We start from the raw sequence: 20,259 nt of genomic DNA, 5'->3' as shown, positions 1-20,259 counted from the left end.
ATTAAGAATACGATAAGTAGGCATTAATTTTAATGGTCTGGGCTTGAGATACATCTCTCAAAAAAACGGTCTCTCAAGAGACTAGCTGTTTGATTTTTTATTATTGTTTAGGAAGTCATATGAGACCACATGTGAAAGAGAAAGAGTTTAGTTTTTTTTAATTTTAATAGGTGTAAAGTTGGGCGAGTAAGTGTAAAGGTGTAATAAAGTTAAGTTTAGTAAGAGTAAATTAGTAAAGTTAACATATCCAAAATAAAAATAAGAAAATAAGACACTTAATGAATATGAGGAAGTATTAATTTTCTTTTTGAAAAGTAGTACTCCGATCACATCATTCGCTTTTGTTAGAATTTTTTAATTGGCAAAGTAAATTTTATAAAATGCCTTTATATCTCAAGTCAAAATTTAGATGCCATATCACACCCGAAGCTTTGAAGGGGCAAAACTAGCCCCTCAAGATAAAGATAAATTATATTGATGTGAGATCTTATTAAATTCGTCTTTGTTTAATTAAAAAAATATTTAAAATATGAATTCAGGGAGTGTATATTAGCAATTTAGCATAGTAAAAATGTCGTTTTTGTGTAATTGGTTATATAATAATCCGAAACAAATATTAGAACTCATTGTTTGTCAACATCTTTTGGAGTGTTGTATGATTAGATCATCAACTTATCTTAAATAGTACTTCTACTTCCTTTTTCCTATAACTTTTGCCATTAGTAAATGTTGCTTAAAATGCCAAAAAATAAAAAACAAGTGATGTTTCATGGAAAAATGCAAGAAATATATTAATGTAATTGAAAATTAATTAAATATATAAATGAAAATCAAAGAGAATATGTGTAATGAGTCATGATTTAAAATAAAAATATAACAAATCTCATTAAATAAATCAAAATAAAAAATATTAAAAAATTTGTCTTATCATTGTTAGAGTCCTTGGAAATCAGAATGCTCAATTCCCACAATGGGCCTGAGAGGAAACTGATTAATGATTATCTTTGACTTTAATAATAGGAGTATTATTAAATTTATTAGGAGTATACTTATTACTTCTTCCATTCTGAAATACTTGCTACATTTTGTTTTGGGCACTATTCATCGTTCAAGCTTATTTTGTATATTGTGGCTAATATGTAAGTAGAAATATAGTCAAATGGGATCTTGTTCGAATTGTCTAATCGTATATTTTCATAATATTAACTTTTTATAATTTTTAGAAGTACATAAGTCAACATATAAAATGAACAAAATAACACATTGAATTGCATAAAAAATCAAATGTAGCAAGTATAATGGAACGGTGGAAGTACTCATCAAAGCGAGTAAGTGACTCAAACATCAATCAACAAGCACGTAATATTATGATTGGTGCCTTCAAAAGCAAAACAACAAATATATATTTTCAAAAAATTTGATTTGTAAATACTTACAAAAAGGCAAAAGGAATATTAATAAAAATAATCAAAGCAAAAAAATTAAAATAATAAAATTCTTACCCTATTAAATGCTACTACATACAGACAATTTTTTTTATTCAAAAAAGATATACTATTGCTCCAAACAAAAAAGATACACATACAAGACCAAAAAGCAAAGGCGAAAGGAAAAAAACCCATCCCTTAGACAAAAAACACTACCCCTGAATCAACACCAACCACAACACATAACTAAACAACACCAAAACCAAAACTAAACAAGACCAAACTGCAAAAGCAGAACCAAACCATTACCCACAACAGCCTCAGCTGCTGCAAGACCCCCAAACTGCCACAAAAATAGAACCCCAACAGACAACAATCTCAAAGAACAATCCACAAACAATCAGCAACAATTAACATAAAGGTGATTTGTTAACCTCACAAAGAACCGTTATTTACTAAAATCTTTTCTATATTTTCTACGTCTTTATAAGTTTGTGAATATTTTTTTTCTGATATATCCTTTTAATTTTATAATAATTTTATTTTAGATAATTTTCCAAATCACTTTCTTTAATTGTACTTTTTTTCTTATATATTTATACAATTTATCTGTCCTCATCGTATTTTTAATATATTTGTACAAATGTTGGTATTGACTATTGATTGATGATTAATTATTGTAAAGATGTTGATAAGAATTAAGAAGCAAGGAAAGAAAGGTAGAACCCTAACCTAATATATAAAGATTAAATATTACTTTTTCTATATTTGTTTGTTTTTTTATTCACTGTTTGAGTATGGATTCAAATATAAACTTAAAAGAGTTTAAAGGTCAAATAATTTTTATTGTAAGTTATAAAATTTCTAAAAAGTTAATATTTAAAAATTATATATTGAGACCAATTTATTAAGATCTCATTGGATATATTTAATTAAAGTTTGACTCTATAATTCGTAAATTATATTAAAGTAGAACATATCAAAACGAAAAGTATATTAAATAATAGCTAATAATAGGCCGTGTGAATGAAGGAGATGGTTTAAACTTATTACAAGAAAAACAAAAGATAAAAGAGGGTGTTTCTGTTCACCCAACAGCTTAAAGAAGGTTTGGTTCTCTCTCCTCAGTCCTCTCTCTCTCTTTTCAAACCCTATATTAAAATTGTAATTAAAAGCCGCCTCTTTAAAATAAACAAGATTATCACAAAACAACTACGTAAGTTGGTGACTCTTACTTCGCTTAATTCCAATAAATCTCATCCCCTTGTATTTTGTTTTTATAGAGAGATAATCTTTTTAGAAATTATCCTTAATTTAATTAGCCTATTATTATCATTTACTTTAATTAAGTTTTAATTGTTCGGATATAAAAGGCTTCTCTAAGAGAAATGGTCCTCAGAAGACCACAAAACACTGGAAGTATTTGTTTGATCATTTTAAACTACTACTATTAGGAAATAAAAAAATATACTTTTATAACGGTAAATAAAATATAATTGAGTCTTATCTCAGTTATATCAAGTATTATATTTTATTGAGAAGGTCGTGAGATTCAATCCCACCTAGAATCTTCCCTCAGTGTACCTATAATGAAAAAAAATCATAATTTGTAACTAGAGCTGTTCAAAACAAACCGACCCGAAAATCCGACCCGGAATCGAAAATTATCCGACCCGAAAAATGTTAATTTTTTATGTTTACCGAACCGGAATTATCCGAACCGATACTGCACTCGAACCGTTTGATAACCGAAAAGGGCAAAATCGAACTCGAACTGCAACCGAATTTTATAACCGACATATAAACGTTAACCGATGTTACCCGAACTCAACAGTGATCGACCCGAGTCAAATCCGACCCGAACTATGCACGTAACTGAATGCAACCTGACTAAAACCGATTAAGATCGAACTGATACAAACCCGAATCGATTATTAATCGAACTGTTTTTAATCCGAACTGATACAAACCCGAACCGATTGTTAATCGAACTGTTATAAATCCGAATCAATTTTTCACCTAATTTCAGCAAATTAGGTCCAATTTCAATTTTCTAATTATGATTTTTTGAATATTTGAAAACTAATTTCTAATATTGAAACATTGTAAACAAGATTATATATAAATAAATAAGATTCCCCATGATATTAAAATCAATTATAAACTAATAAGCACATTACAAAAATTGGACAATTAGTAAGATCTCACACGTCTATATACAAAGATCAACGACTTAGAATAAGTAATGTATCAATTGAGTAATATATTCATCAAATTGGACAATTAGTTATCTAAAATAATTTATTTGAGTATATAAATATTTTATAGGATAGGGGCTTAAGGTAGATAGGATAGGGGCTTGGGATAGGGTAAGGGTTTAGGGTGGGGTAGGATAGGCTAGGGGTTTAGGCTAGGGTAGGATAGAATAGGGGTTTAGGGTAGGATAGGATAGGGGTTTAGGGTAGGGTAGGATGGAATAGGGGTTTAGGGTCGGGTAGGTTAGGAGTATTAATTTATAATTTTATGACTTTGGTCGACTCAAACTTTTCTTAAACTTAATTTATGATCCAACCATGTTAAAAAAGGTAAAATAAATGATTAAATACAATCCATCTATAAGTCATTAGGTACACTTTTAAAATCCTAAACCCATTAAACTCGATAGGTTTGAATTCAAATATGAAGTATAAGACTTTGGTTGTGGATTTGAACTTGAGTCTGAGTTTGAGTCACACGGTTTACACCAGACCAGAATATATTATGGTTTTTCGGTCCGGTCTGGTCTAAAATTTTTAAAACTTAGATCGGAACGGAAACTGTAATTTAAAAAAAACAGATCAGGCCATTTAGACCGTAGACTAAACCAAATACTTAAATTACGGTTTGATCCGATTTGATTTACAATTTAAATCAAACTTTGATCGGCCCTAGTCAAAATAAGCATAGTTGACATCCTAATCATTTAAAGGAGTAGGCTAAGAAGACAACCAATCACATCATACAATTACTTTTCACATCATAATATCCCTCCTCATTTCATAATTGATATTTTTTTCTCTTTCAAAATTAATATTTCTACATCTATTTCTTTTAAAATTAATTTAAAAACATTATATACCATCTTTGTGTCATAATGTTTGCTATATTTTTAATTACATCAGTTTCACAATATATGCTGTATTGCTATATATTCACTCTTATCATGATTAAATGTTAATTTTATTAATATTTAACTTTTACTCATTCCATTTTCATATGTAATTTACGAATTTTAGTGTTAAATTTTGACTATGATTTTCAATCGATCTATAAGAAAAAACATATTCATGTGGTATCTTGTTAGATTTGTTTCAAAATATATACTTTTAAATATCAACTTTTTAGAATTTTTAAAAACTTACAATTTACATTATTTGATTTAAAGTTTACATTGAGATATACGAAAAAAGCGAATAAGAAGAACATTTAAAAATAGAGGGAGTATAGTTTTTAAAGAAGCATGATTAGAGATATTTACGATCTAAAAATCGATAAGTGTACAAAACTAAATGAAACATTTCACATTTGGTTAGAATATTATATGAGGGAGCATGTCATAATAAAGGAAGTAACTTATAAATTGTCTTATTTATTTTATTTTATCTTACTTCATATATTATTAATTTTTATATTTTTGTCATCATTAACTTTTATTCTATTTTACTATCAGTTCTTAATACTTGGTACAATGTCAAAATGATGTAATTATCATGTAATGGCACGTATTTTACGTATCATGTTGTATTCTTATTCATCATACCATCATCATTTGTTTGCAATCTTTTAGTTATTCATAAAGGCACGTGACTGTCAACTCAGATTGAAAGCTACTCATGTACTCATAACACATCTAACTTTACCGAGACTTAATTCAGCTGCCATATATTCTCATTTCTATTTAATTTGCATTTAATTTTTATTTTGACTCCTCACAAATATTTATATTCTCTTATTTTATTTACGGTCCATTTGATAGATGATAATAGAGGGTGGTAATGAAAATGAAAAATTAATATAATTTTAGTTGAAAAATCTTTTGGCTACCTTAAAGGTCATACTTGTCCAACTTTAATCATCTTATTTTCTTTATAAAATTCATTTCAATGCATAATCATTGGGAGATGTGATATTAGATGGTAATGGAAATTTGTAAACAAAAAAACTTTTTTGTGATCAAAGTTTCATTACCATGGAAATGCTATGGAACTTTTGATGAATTTTTACACTATAAATCATTCTCATTACCACCATTTAGTACCATTAACCAAACAGTCTATTAATATTTGTCTTATCCACACACTGCAATAGCGTATGTTCCAAAATCATGAGGACATATAGAGTAGCAAAAATTTGTATCAATTTTCAATTTATTTTGTTCTACTTATTTTAAATTATTTTCTTTTTTGAAAATTAACCCCACTAAGCCTGGCTGAATAGCATGAACACCATGAGTTGTGATTCAGGGCCTCATCTTAGAATTGTCCATCATTAGAGCCATTATGTTGCATTGAATAAATGTTTTAATATTATTATTGATAGTGTTATTGACCATTTATTTGTTGTTTATAATTCATCCATAAAATGATAAATTAATACTCCTAACCTACCCTAAACCCCTATCCTATCCTACCCCAACTTAAACCCCTACCCTATCCTACCCTACCCTAAACCCCTACCCTATCCTACCCTACCCTAAACTCCTACCCTATCCTACCCTAAACCCTACCCTATCCTACCCTAAACCCCTATTCTATCCTACCCTACCCTAAACCCCTATCCTATTCTACCCCACCCTAAACCCCTACCCTATCCCAAACCCCTATCCTATCATACCCTACCTTAAGCCCCTATTCTATCCTACCCTTACCCTCCCCTAGGCACTATCCTAACCTAAACATATACCTTCTATTCTAAGCCTCTACCCTATCCTATCCTACCCTAAGTTAGTCCCCCTCCCTTATGGCTCTAAAGCCTTATACCCTAATCCTAACCCCTCACCCGACCTTAGAAACCCAAACCTCCCTACGCACTATTCTATACTATGCCCATATAGCCCAACCTTCTAAAGTAAGAAGATAGCCAATGGGAACACTTAAGTAAAACTATTGGAAATCACATGAGACTATTTATAAGAAAGTAGGAGCTTCCCATCTTTCATTTTAGGATGTGGGATCGGATGTGTTGCAATTCACCCATGAATTGAAATGTTTCATACATGCTATCCCACATCGCCTTTTAATAGACATAACCTGCAACATTGTGTAGATGATATCACTTGAATAATCTAATGAAACAAAGGGAGTCTTTTTTTTGTTGTTTTTTTTTTGATTTGAAATGATGAAACAAGGGAGTTTAGTTTGGTTTATAATAAAATTGTGTTAAGGTAATGTATTAACGGTTGTCAAAATTACTTATTATCTTTTTAAATAAATTTTAATTAATAATATTTAATTTATTTTATGATAAATTTTAAAATTTTAAAATACTAAGAAAATACATATGTTACAACAAAATTTAAGATTGAAATTGATTATTAATATGAAGCAAGTAATTTTTTGTAGACATGTATTTCAACTCATATATTTAGATCACAAGGATTGTTTAACTTTTTTTAGAGGGAAGTTATGATAAAACAAAACTTTTTGTAATGAGAAACATTTTGTCAACAAAACTTGATCAGGCCGTGCACAACGTGGGTAGATTCCGAATCTTGTGTCTATGGATCCTCGTTCACCATGCTCCTTTATGACGCTATCATCCTTTAAATCCAGACACCGCGCCATGGCTTTCAGCATAATTAATAAGATTACTGTCAAATTCAATGAGAACTCATCCAGAACTTCTCTGCAAGCTCACAAGAACTCGTTTTTCTTAATAAAATCCACTAAATGCATATGAAAAACAATCACTATAAACCCATCAAAAATCAGTTCTAGTCAGCTCATATCAATTGAAATTTGTAATCAACTGATAGATAGATGTATATGCTATGATGTGACAATTCGTCACATAATCACCCCATGAGCCCACTCATGTGGACCCACCAACATGGCACCCATGGGCTCAAACCCACAAACCCATTGACTTGCATACAAAACATGATGAGTTTCGCTCTTTTCCAAAACCATACGGTATTAAGAGGATTACACATCAAGCATTATATACAAGTCTATAATTCACTATTTTAGTGATTTGAGATCTTCACATGTGAAATAATTTCAACAATATACTTTCAAATTTAATTACCTTGATGCCAGGCTTCACTTTGACTTCCGCTTGTGAGGGGTGGGGTTTTGGGTAGGATGTACGCACTACGCAACCTTACACTTCGTGAAAATAAAAGGTTTTTTACCAAATATTATGTGTATGTTTGCATTACTAAAAATTACACATGATTTGATGAGCCATTTTGCTCATTATGACCTGAAGCAAAGAAATATTGAACATCGGCCTATTAGGAATAACTAGGATGAATATGAATATGAGGGGAACACTAGAAATTGACAAAGATCAATTCAACAATAGAATCAACAACAATGCCAAAGCCTAAATCCCAAAAGATTGAGTCGGCTACATAAACGCCCATGTGAGATTTTTGGTACATGTTCATGGACGTGACTAAATTTTACTGAGCTGGTTGTCACTAACTTACCGCTTACCTACCTCTTTTATTCGGGCTTGGGACCTAGGGGAGGAGTTAGCTCAAACAATAGAATAAAAATCAGAATTCTAAAGGGTTGATAATTGATAATGTACCTAAACTTTTGAGGCTTTTGAGGCCAAAGTTGGAGCTTTCTTTGATCTTCAGGATAAACAGTAAGAAAGAGTCTATCATTCCAATTCGAAGACTTATTCCCTGCAATAGTTGCAGCATTCCCATATCCATTAAAGAAATCTTTAGCTATTGAGCATTTTAGTCTCTACTCTAATGGAAGTCCATAAAATTGAGTTTTTAAGCTATTGAGCATTCTCATATCCATAACACTTTTACACAATTTCTTTGATTTTTACCGAATTTATAATTGAGTTATTTCTTTGAAATAAAGGAATATAATTTCATATGGTTTACTTTATGATTTTTTTTTTCAATTTTATTGCTCAAATATCCATTAAAAGTTTTGGTAAATCACTCTTAACCCAATGCCAAAAAACAACTTATAACTAACAATATTTTTTAACAAACGTCTTTCATAACAATTAACTTAACAACAGATAAACTTAGAAGTGTTCAAAATAGACCTAATAATCCGAAATTTACTAGACCTTATAACCGAATCCGATTTGTAAAATGATTTACCATGATGTGAAAAACAATAGGGACGCAAAAATCGATTTTAACCGACCCGAAATACCTAATCCGAAATCAACCCAATGACCCGATTGAACACCTCACAACTCGATCAATAACTCAAGTCAAAAATAAACGTATGCCACTTAATGCAGCGAGCACATGGTATTCTTTAGTAAAAGGCGAAAGAATAGTTCGCTGTGTGCTCACTGCGTGGTAGCGTGAGAATAAAGAGAAGCAGGTTTTGTTGTTTATATGCATAGCATTACCTTGCTCTTTTTTCTTGACCGATGTGGGATATTGTGCTTTCACTAATCTCTACAACAATGTTTTTTTGGAAAGTACTCCAAAAATGTAGTATTTCGAGAATTAGAAATAAGAAATCCCTTGTTAACTGATCTTTACATTAGAGTAAGTTAGGATGAGTAGTAATAAAACTGAATTTACAAAATTTTCAATGGGTTAATAAATGGGTTAAAATATGGGTCGACCTGACCTGATTGACCAATTTAATAAATGGGTTAAACAGGTTTTTTTCGGGTTTAAATATTCAACCTGAACCTAACCCATTTAATAAATAGATCAAGTTGGGTTGACCCATTTTATTAATTGGGTCAAAAATCTAAACCCAAACCCGCTAATTTTGGGTCGATTTCAGATTAGGTTAGCAGGTTGGGTCAGCTTTTGCCAGCCCTAAGATCAGTAATAACATTGAGTTAACTGTCAATGATAGTCTGTAACTATAACTCTATAACTCTATAAGATAGTTTGTATTAGTTTCATTCACTCCAATAGGTCTAGTTCCGAACATTATTAAGCTTTAAATTAAATACGATCAATTATCAGTGTAATAGATTTATTATTTTAAAGTATTCAAGGTCACTAATAAGTATAAATACATAATATCATATAAAATGGTTATGATTACTTGATTAATCTAATTCACTTTATTATATATAATAAGTTTCAATTATCAAACTTAGAAATACAATCGATTATTAGTGTAATAGAGTAATGTATATTCTAATAGCTTATACTCCCTCAAATTAAAAACAAATGTCTCATTTGGAATTTGCATAAATTCTCCCTCTAGTAATATATTCTAAATTTCTAATAAGTTAATTACAAGCCTAAAAAGAAATCGAGATAATTACTCTGAATTGGAGAGACTATTAGTTTAGCCTTTAGAGTACTCAATAAAGCTAATAAGTCTAAGTACGTAACTAATAGCCTATGAGATAGTTTAGATTATTCTTATTCATTCAAACAAATCGAGTTTCGATTATCGAGTTTTAATATTCAATCAATTATCAAAAGTAGCAACATGATGCATTATTAAATAATAGTCTCATATATATATATATATATATATATATATATATATATATATATATATATATATATATATATATATATATATATATATATATATAAACTAATTGAAATAAATTGATCTGCCATAAAATGAGCATACATCAATTAAAGCCCCGACTATTAACTTATTTCAATATTGACCCGATCAATAGTTGTCCGTAACCGATAACTACTCGAAAAATAAAGCTCGAACCCGATTTGTGCCCGAAAAAACCGAACTAATGTAAGACCGATGACAACCCGAGCTCGATTGACACGCGACTTGAATTTCAACCGATAACAAACCGTTTTGAACCCGATAATGCGAACAACCGTTGTTAAACCGACCCGTAACTAACCGATCTGACCCGAGTATGACCCGTTGTTGTATACAACCGAAAATGTACCGATTCGAAAACCAACCGAGCCGAATTACTCCCGTCCGAAACCGACCCGATGACTCGAATGAACACCTCTATTTGTAACCATTTAATAACCAAGGCGCAAAAAATTTTTTTTGAGGCGCAAGACGAAAGCACAAGTGATGACATCATTTTTCATGGTGTAAATCATTATACATTGATATCAAGAGAAACAGAAACAAAATTAAGTGATAGCACAAATATAAAACTATATACTAAGACTTGATCATTATAATAAAAACAGAAACAAAATTAAGTGATAGCACAAATATAAAACTATATGCTAAGACTTGATCATTATAATAAAATGGGCACAAAAATTGAGTAACTAAATTAATTATTAACAAATACATGAATACCTAATCAAGAATGGCGCCACACTTGTGAAAGCAAGAAAGAACAACACTCACACTGCTATGTTTGTCTACTTTAGTTAGGGCAAGAGATGGACTTATTTCTCTTCTAAATTTAAATAAACAAATATATTTCTTTTAGAGCAATTCATCAAAACAAGCAAATGTAAATATTTTAGTACCTAAAACTTATATGAAGCAAAAAATAGGTGACATACAAGAGGTGCACTAGGCAGTGCTTCCCCTCGTCTCTTGTACTGCTCTGCGTCTTGAGTCTAAGGCGTGTTTATGGTCGCCTTTGTGCGCCTCAGGCTCACTTTTTAAAACCAAGGTTAAAACTTAGAAAGAACGAAAGAAAATGAATATGAGAAGAAGATTATCAATTTTAAGTCATTTTAATTGTGAGAAGTTGTCATTGTTGAAGCTTGAGGTTTGAAAAAAATGAAGATGATAAAGCTGATGAAAAAAATATGCGTTAGAGTTTGAGTTAGTTTAAAGATAATTTAGAGATGTTAAAGGTAATTTTAAATTCAATAGACCATCTTCATTGAACACCGGCTATGTGGCTACCATGCTTGCGCCTTTTGATATGTAGTGGCTATAACTCGTAAATAATAAACTATGTGAGTATAATATATAAATTACCTGAATATGAAAGTTGTGACTTATCAAAAACTTATTAAAAGCAATTAATTTGATATTAAAGAGATCATTACTTACAAAATTATAACCATAAATAGATCAATTATGATTTTTTAAAGTTTCAATTTTGACAATAAAGTAATCAAAAGTAATTAATACAGACCTTAAAGTGATCAATTATATATAAAACAATTAATTAAATGATGAGTTATTACTTTTAAAAGAAATTAATTTTTATCTCAAATGTACAAATTATAACCTGTAAAAAATTATAATTAAATCGGGTGGACTATGGATCTCAGTAATGCCATTTATACACACGTGTCTTGTGAGTTGTGAATTGTGAATTGTGAATTGTGAATTGTGAGTTGTGAGTTAACCACAATGAACATTCAGTAGAAAGCCCAAATGCCCAATTGACGCCTCCAATCTCCAAATTCATTTCAATTTGTATGTGTTATTCCTAGTGTATGGAAAATCTCTTTCCCCCTTCTCATTCCTTTACTCTCCCTGCTATGCTAACACCTTCTCCAAATCCATGGGCAGTAGGTTTCACCTATGGATTTTCCCTCACCGAAAACACACTAGACTCAGAATCTTTCTTCTTTGTTCATCCCATAATTTCACCACATTGAAGATCTCCAATGGTGCTGTTGTTGAAGAAATTTCTAAGCTTTTAAAGCACAACAACTGGAGCATTTTAATGGGGTCATCAGACATCGTTAAGAAGCTAAACCCAGATATAATTCAATCTGTTCTTCATTATAATCAATCATCTGATCCAACTCAACTTTTGGGGTTCTTTAATTGGTCTTATTCTCAACTGGGTATTCGTCACAATTTGAATTCTTTTTTGATTTTAGCTGTTCTTCTTTGTAAATTTGGCCATTTTCCTTTAGCAAATAGGGTTATTGAAAGTATGATTGATACTCAACCTCCTGTTTCATTGGTTTTTGATTCAATGGATAGTTGTGTAAGGGAATATTGTATGTGTAATTGTAGTTCTGTGGTTTTTGATATAATTATCAATGCTTATAAGAAAATGGGTCACTTGAATGAAGCTGCTTGTGTGTTGTTGTATGCTAAAGATTGTGACTTTTTGCCTAGTTTGATTTGTTGCAATTCTTTGTTGTCTGACTTGTTAAAAAACAGTATGATGGATTTGTTTTGGAGGGTTTATGACAAGATGTTGGAAGTAAAGATAGGTCCTGATTCTTATACTTACACAAATTTGATTAGTGGTCTTTGTAAAGAAGGGAAGGTTAAGGAGGGACAAATGGTGATTTTAGAAATGGAAGAGAAAGGGTTTAGTCCTAATTTAGTTACTTATAATGTGCTTATTAATGGTTTGTGTAGATCCAAGGCCTTGAAAGAAGCTTTGGAGCTTAAAGACTCCATGGCTTTGAAGGGCCTAGCTCCTGATAGCTATACTTACTCAATACTTATTAGTGGTTTATGTAAAAATAGGAGGGCTCATGAAGCAAAGTTATTGTTGAAAGAAATGGTTGTAAGGGGTTTAAAGCCTAACCATGTTACATATACTTCTTTGATAGATGGGTTTATGAAGCAGGGTGATGTGACTGAGGCTCTTAAGATCAAGTCTGATATGAGTGTGTGCAGGATTAAGCTAAATTTCGTGACGTACGCTGCTCTTATTAGTGGTGTTTGTAGGATAGGTGACATGGAGAAAGGAAAAAGCCTTTTAGTTGAGATGATTAGGTTAGGTTTAAGTCCTAGTTCCCAAATTTATAGCTACTTAATTGAAGGTTATTGTAGAGAAAATAAAATGGAGAAGGCTTATGAGCTTCTTGCTGAGATGAAGGGTATGAATTTGTCCCCTAATGAATTCACATTCAATGCTATCATAAATGCACTTTGTCAAGCTAGAAATTTTCAGCGTGCTTATAGTGTTTTAGAAGAAATGGCGATTTGTGGTGTGAAACCGAATGTGGTTATTTACACAACTTTGATCAAAGGTTTTATTTCTGGGGGTAACTTAGGGGAGGCAATTAGAGTTTTTGATGAAATGAAGGAGAGAGGGATTTCTCCTGATGTGTTCTGTTATAACTCTCTTGTGATGGGACTCTGCAAGGGTGGAAGAACAGGAGAAGCAAGGTCTTATGTCGATGAGATGGTGGATAGAGGATTAAAGCCTGATGCATATACTTACGGTGCTCTAATCCACGGTTATTGCCAGGATGGGAAAATGAAAATGGCTCGTAATTATCTCGAGTATATGTCAAGGAATGGTATTAAACCAAGTGATGTTGTCTATACATCCTTTATTGATGGTTATTGCAAAGCCGGGGACATTGTTGAGGCCTTTTCATCTTTTAAAGATATGCTCAGGATGAACTTACTCCCTGATTTAATTGCCTATAGTGTGCTCATCCACAGTCTTGCTAAGTATGGGAGGACGCAAGAAGCAGCTGAAGTTCTCATAGAACTTAGGGGCAAGTCTCTAGTGCCGGATGTCTACACTTACAGCTCTCTGATCTCCGGATTCTCTAGACAAGGAGACATGATAAAGGCTCTAGAGCTTTTTGAAGAGATGAGGAGGGAAGGCGTTGATCCAAATATCGTCACCTATAATAGTTTAATCAATGGATTTTGCAAAGCTGGTCAAGTAGAGAAAGCACATGAACTTTTTGATGAAGTCACTACAAAGGGTTTGGCACCAAATAGCGTGACATACGGTACTATAATAGATGGATATTCCAAATGTGGGAACTTAGTGGAGGCGTTTAGGCTGTTCGATGAGATGAAATCAAAAGGCATACCATCTGATAGCTTAGTCTATAATTCGATTATCGATGGTTGCTGTAGGAAAGGAGATTTGGAGAAGGCTATGTGCTTATATGAAGAAATGCGGCAAAAAGATATCGCTTCATCACATACTTTCAACACTTTAATAGACGGGTTTTGCAAATTAAGTCGGTCGAATGAAGCATTTAAACTCTTACATGACATGATTGACTTACATATTGCACCCAACAGTGTGACATTTTCCATTTTAATTGATTATTACTGCAAATTGGGAATGATGGAGGAAGCAGAAGATCTTTTTTTCGAGATGCAAACTAGGAATCTAAAGCCAACTACCATAACCTATACCTCCCTCTTGATTGGACATAACAATAAAGGTAATGGGTTGAAGATGGTTCGTCTATACAACGATTTGTTGACCAAGGGGGTTGAGCCTGATGAAGTTATCTATTCGTTAATGGTGGACACGTATCGTAGAGAAGGAAATTGGATGAAAGTCTTACAGATCTTAGATGAAATTGTACTAAAGGGTTTTACATTGAAGCCACTTGTATGGGATGCATTAATAGAAACCATAAACCAGAAGGAAAACTTTTCCAAAATCTTAAGGCTGTTTAATGATATGGGGCAGCAAGGCCTCATGCTTAGTTCAAATACTTGCAGCACTTTGATTCATGCTTTCTGCCAACCCAGGCGCACGGACAACGCAACAAAACTTCTTGAGACCATGGTAGAATTGAGATGGGTTCTTCGATGCACCAGCTTAAGTGACTATAATAAACTCAACCATGAAGACAATTTACAAACTTGTGGCAGTCTTTCGGGTCCTCGGCCATTGGATGTTGCCTATCAGGTGTAAGTGTGGTTCTATTAAATGTTGAATTGACATTGATGCTGCCTGCAGGTACTATTTCATGGGGCGTCACTCAAGTACATGTAAGTCGGGTTCTTGTCTTATATCTTCTTTTTCCATGCTCTTATATATTGGTTGAATGAGAACGTTGATTTCGCTACCTGTTTTCTTAATTGTTCCAAATATCATATATTAGGCCATACTATGTGAAAAATATTATCTGTGCAAGTTCACAATGCTGGCTTTTGTTTGTCGGTTTTTCTTTTCCCTTTTTCCCCCAACTTGGGGCTATAGATGGATAACAGAGGAGAGCTTCGTAAACGTAAATTATGTTTATTGGCTCATAAAGGCCTTCTATATTGCTTAGAAAGCCATTGTTGTGGATGTAGGAGTACCAATTTTGGGTCTTTTTTTATCTTAAGGGTTAGAGACTTACACTATGTGAATGGAGTGATTGCATTTCCCTCATTTGGATACCTATGGAAGGGAGGGAAATGGAGATGAAATTGGAAGGAAAAACTCCTTTACTTTTAAACAATTTAAATCCTTCTAACAATGAAAAGATTTGGAAGGAAAACACACCAATCATACCTCCCCTCCCTTTCCCTTCCTTTCAAAAATATTATTCAAACATAGTGTTTATAATGTATGTTGAATAATAACAACAATGCCAAAGCCTTGATCCAAACAATACCAATTGTTAATTTATAATGTATGTTGAATGATAACGGCAACACCAAATACTTAATCTAAACAATTGAATAATTAGAAATTGTACATTAGTTCATCACCTCTATTGGTGCAACATTTTGTCGTTTGAATTTCTAGCTATCTAGGATCCAAATAAGAAGACCATGGAAGTTGTTGAACTTTTTGTGAGCCTTGTTACGTGTAGAATTCCATTTCCTTTTTCTCTTATGTGATGTGTTGCAGGTTACTTCAGGAAAGATGTTGGAGATGGGTTTTAACATTTGGAGAAGGGAAGAGAAAGAATCTATATGGTATTGGTTTTGATGGTATGTGAATTTAAAAATTCTTTGTTTTAATATGAATGGGAGCTCCAACATAAATTATTGTCTTTGGCTTTGATTAAATGAATTTGCTCCCTAAATGCTTGAAGTGCAAAAGAAATAGATTTTCCTGCATGAAATGCTGCACCCCTCATTTTTTTGATTCATCTGCTTCTGATCAAGAAATAATCGTTTTTCTAATCTAAGTAATTTACTTTGTCCAATATGTATTTATACGCGTGATATAATGGAGATTTTTCGCTCCCAATTAAGAATCCTCTAGCTCACACATTTAAGTCCAAAAATTGCCCTTATCCCACAATGCATTGTACTCGTACGAAACAGAGATCCAAGAGAAAAAAAAGGAATTCTTCTCCAGCCACACCCTTCATATTATAGCCATCAGTACTCCACATTCTTCCCTTTATCCTTTCTGAACCACATAAATTGTAGAGGCAATCTGGATGAGTAGAGTACAAACCCGGGCTTCTTCAAAATAAACAATATATCGACTTTACTTTGAGGAAAACATGGAAGCTGGAACATGACTCACTTTGGAGATATCTTGGTAACTCAGCGATGTATACATATATACTGATAAATTGGTCAATGCTGGCCTTTGCTTTTGGAGCCTTTCACTAGTGTTTATCCTTTGCAGAGGTATGTCCACACGAAAGCTCTCAACATGTAGGAGGAACCTTTGATTGCCTTCTAGATGAGAAATACTCTCCCCATCCCACAAAATTTGCCCACTTTCTTTTTTAGCCCGTGCCATCAAATTTGCCATATTTCTATTTATGGCCATGACTCACATTTTTTCTTTGATTTTCATCTGCATTTTTAACTTGCATTTTCATCTCATTCACCCATTTCTCTCCCTTCCCCATAAAATACCAATTTACTCGCTTTTTCTTGCTTTCCTCATCAGATGTTTATGGGGAAATTTTGGCAGGACTGAGAGAAACTATTACAGAACGGGGTTTAGAGAGTAGGGTCAAGTGTACTCCTCTGCGCCACTCAATTTGCCATATTTTTTCATTTTAGTCTGTTTCAATGAATTTGCTTTATTTTTATTTTTGGATATGACCCTACTACGTTTATCTCTATATTCTCTCTTTTAAATACTCTACTATTTAAGCCATTATACCCAATATCTTAAGTCTTCACGGCCCGCGTCAAAAGAAAATGAGGCTATTTGACTTGGACAAAGGAGTATTAGACTAGTTGATTAGTGCTTTAATGGACTTTGTATCATTGAGAAGGAATTACATCTATAATATAGTCTCTCCATTCCACTCTATTTGTCCATGTACAATTCTTTTGTTTCCATTCTTTCTAGCAACAATGTGACTTTTGCACTATTCATATGACTTATGCTCTACTTTTACTAATAGACAACTAGTGAATTGATGGTCAAAATTTTTCTATAAACTATGGAATTCAAATTGTTGCAAGCTTTCATAGGGAGTGAATGTTGTTTGTCACTGCATAACTTGTAACACCCCGAATTTCTTACGGGAGGAAATTCGGGTGTTACATAACTAGTATTCAATATTATTTGTGTTTTTAAGCAACCAATAAATATCGCTAGATTGCTTGTAATATCAGTGGTATATGTAATACGATCTTGATTAGTATGCTTAACATTACAAGACACAAATTTACAAACTGACAATTGCGGTCAATGTGGATGGTTTTGCAGTTGTCATGACTTATAGCCTATATTTCAGTCGTGATAGACTCAAAAACCTTTACTTATAAGATGAAATATTGCACCATGGAGAGAACACAATATATCCGTGAAATGGATTGTTGAATATTGTTGAGTGTCTTTGTGCACATTTTAGTGTATAGCACTTGTCCATTAGCTTTCATGCGGACGGTATTGTTGAGTCTCGAGTCTGTTGTGCGCATTTTAGTTTCTTCCGATGGCCAAAATATTTAGCTTCACATCTACAGGTTATTGCCAAAGATACAAAAATCTTCTACACAAGTAATCAAATTTCTCTTACCCACAAATCTACATCGCAAGAGTGCTGGTGGCTGATCGATAAGCCACCTAATAAGCCACCCAACAAGCGGTGAATTGAGTCTCGGGGTGCAGGAAATTATGCAATGTTCAACAAACTGATAGGTGCTTTTCATATATACCAAATACCAATCACACTGCGTATTCTCAAACCAATATAAACTTCTAACCTTTTTCGGATAAATATCTTGACACAATCCAGGTTCAGCGTGTTTGATGGACCCATATTGATTATTGAGCAGTCGTTTGAGAAGTAGTTGGATTTTTGCAAGTTTTTGAATGAACGGACAACGAACTCATGCATTGCTGCAAGAATTCGTCTGTAAGCTCAACCATTTTTTATAATGGTCCTGCTTATTGGTGCTGGAACTAAATTTAAATTGCTCAATTCTTTTGGTGTCTATTGAGAAGCTCTATGGTTTGTATCATTCCTGAACACGGAAGTACAAAAGTGGATCGAATGCTATCTGAGTACGAGGATATGCTTCACGATGATTCCTAAAGCGAAATCCTTTATGTGACTGGTATTGTGCACTTTTTAATGCCTGGTTTATAGTCTAATTGAGCATAAAGCTCAGTTAAACAGTCAAATAACAGGATAATCATCTGAGTGCAGGTTGAAAACCCAATGGATTAGCTTTTATCATCATACCCGACATATCTCGCTCATTGAAGGGTCTAAGGAGGGGTCTATGACAACAGACCATACCCTTACAAAGGAGATAAGGAAGTTGCGGCCAATGAGATCCTTAGCTCGAGAAAGGCATCAAGTGGAGTTGATTATATGTAACAAATAAGAATGTCAGTTGCTTCGCTCCTGGAGTCCTGGTCCGTCAGTTAACTTGCAATTGGAGCCACATTGCTGATGAAAATAACATCTGCTTATCAGTATTTTTCAGTTGGTACTTCGCAGCTAATGATAATGGTGTTTGGTTCATGATATGCGAAAATTTGAATAAAATAAGATTATTTAATAACTTAATTTCAAAAATAAGCTTCGTCAAAACTTAATTCTCAAAATAAACGTCCGTACATCCAAACCTAGCCTTGGAGTAAATCGCTGTTACTAACAGCGTAAGACAAAAAAAATAAAAAAATAAAAGCCATAAGTCGCTGTTACTAACAGCGACTTAGGGAGTTGACTAGTCAACTTCTTAAGTTGCTGTTAGTAACAACGACTTTAAGGTTAACTGGTCAACTCCTTAATCTCGTAGGTTGGAATGAGGAAGTAACCGAGAACTGAAAACTTAAAACGCATTAAGTCGCTGTTACTAACAACGACTTAAAGAAAAAAATAAATAAATTTTTTTTTTATTTTTTTATTTTTTTATTTTTTTAAGTCGCTGTTAGTAACAGCGATTTACTCCAAGGCTAAGTTTAGATGTACGGACGCTTATTTTGGAAATTAAGTTTTCATAAAGCTTATTTTTGAAATTAAGTAGTTAAAACTTATTTGATTTAAATTTTCAAATAATGCTGGGTTTTGCTCTGGCGTTGATGAACTTTTTTGTGTTATTATAATCATATTGGATAGATACCCATCATGCATGGTGATTGATTTAATTCTTGATGAATTATGTAAAATGAATAAATAGTTGTAAATATTTTATATCATAATAAATAAGTAAAAAGTTAATATATTTTAATATGTGATTTGATGATAAATTTTAAATTTATGCTATATTTGGTAGTAGTAGTGATTATTTGTTAAACAGTTTCAAAATAATCTTTTGTTCCTCGCATTTTATTACAATATAAATTTCTATTTTTTAAAATTGATCAGTTATTTTTAAAAGATCATTTTTTTTTAATTTTTTTTTAAAAATTAATAAAGAAATGTGTAGATGAGGTAAACGCAGTTTGAGTAATGAGTTTGAAATCGAGAGAACAGATAATGTGGGGACAAGCACAAAAGCGATGTCAATGTGATATGTAAATATCAGGAAAATTAAATCTTGCCATCCAACATATTCTGCAAGACAAACGTATGTATCTTTCTAAATGGCAAGATGACAATTTATATCAGAGTCAGAGTTATCAACTCAGTATCTCAATCCCCACACAGGTCAGGGTCTGA

At 32.5% G+C, this 20,259-nt stretch overlaps 1 protein-coding gene and 1 non-coding gene across 6 annotated transcripts; one reads left to right on the top strand and one right to left on the bottom strand.

The window, feature by feature from the left end:
- Window positions 1-8,860: 8,860 nt before the first annotated feature.
- LOC130799035 (U5 spliceosomal RNA) lies at window positions 8,861-8,973 on the bottom strand. Its single transcript, XR_009039182.1, has one exon. It is a non-coding gene; the product is annotated as a U5 spliceosomal RNA (small nuclear RNA).
- A 2,910-nt stretch (window positions 8,974-11,883) lies between these two features.
- On the top strand, window positions 11,884-19,822 carry LOC130797844 (pentatricopeptide repeat-containing protein At5g61990, mitochondrial). Of its 5 annotated transcripts, none has more exons than XM_057660620.1 (5): window positions 11,884-15,226; window positions 16,087-16,159; window positions 18,113-18,287; window positions 18,385-18,706; window positions 18,799-19,822. In XM_057660620.1, the coding sequence occupies exon 1, from the start codon at window positions 12,063-12,065 to the stop codon at window positions 15,147-15,149; it is 3,087 nt and encodes a 1,028-aa protein (XP_057516603.1). In that variant the 5' UTR covers window positions 11,884-12,062; the 3' UTR covers window positions 15,150-15,226; window positions 16,087-16,159; window positions 18,113-18,287; window positions 18,385-18,706; window positions 18,799-19,822. The 5 variants fall into 5 exon arrangements, with proteins under 5 accessions (XP_057516603.1, XP_057516602.1, XP_057516606.1 ...); XM_057660619.1 differs by having other exon boundaries at window positions 16,077-16,159; XM_057660623.1 differs by lacking the exon at window positions 18,113-18,287.
- The last annotated feature ends 437 nt before the right edge of the window (window positions 19,823-20,259 follow it).

Source organism: Amaranthus tricolor, chromosome 13 (assembly GCF_026212465.1).
Source record: "Amaranthus tricolor cultivar Red isolate AtriRed21 chromosome 13, ASM2621246v1, whole genome shotgun sequence".
NCBI lineage: Eukaryota > Viridiplantae > Streptophyta > Magnoliopsida > Caryophyllales > Amaranthaceae > Amaranthus > Amaranthus tricolor.
Note: the sequence above shows the minus strand (reverse complement) of the source record. Positions and strands in the feature narration are given on the sequence as shown.

Excerpts from the sequence above, each read along its gene's own strand:
- LOC130797844 (XM_057660623.1), top strand. The coding sequence starts at position 12,063 with ATGGGCAGTAGGTTTCACCTATGGATTTTCCCTCACCGAAAACACACT.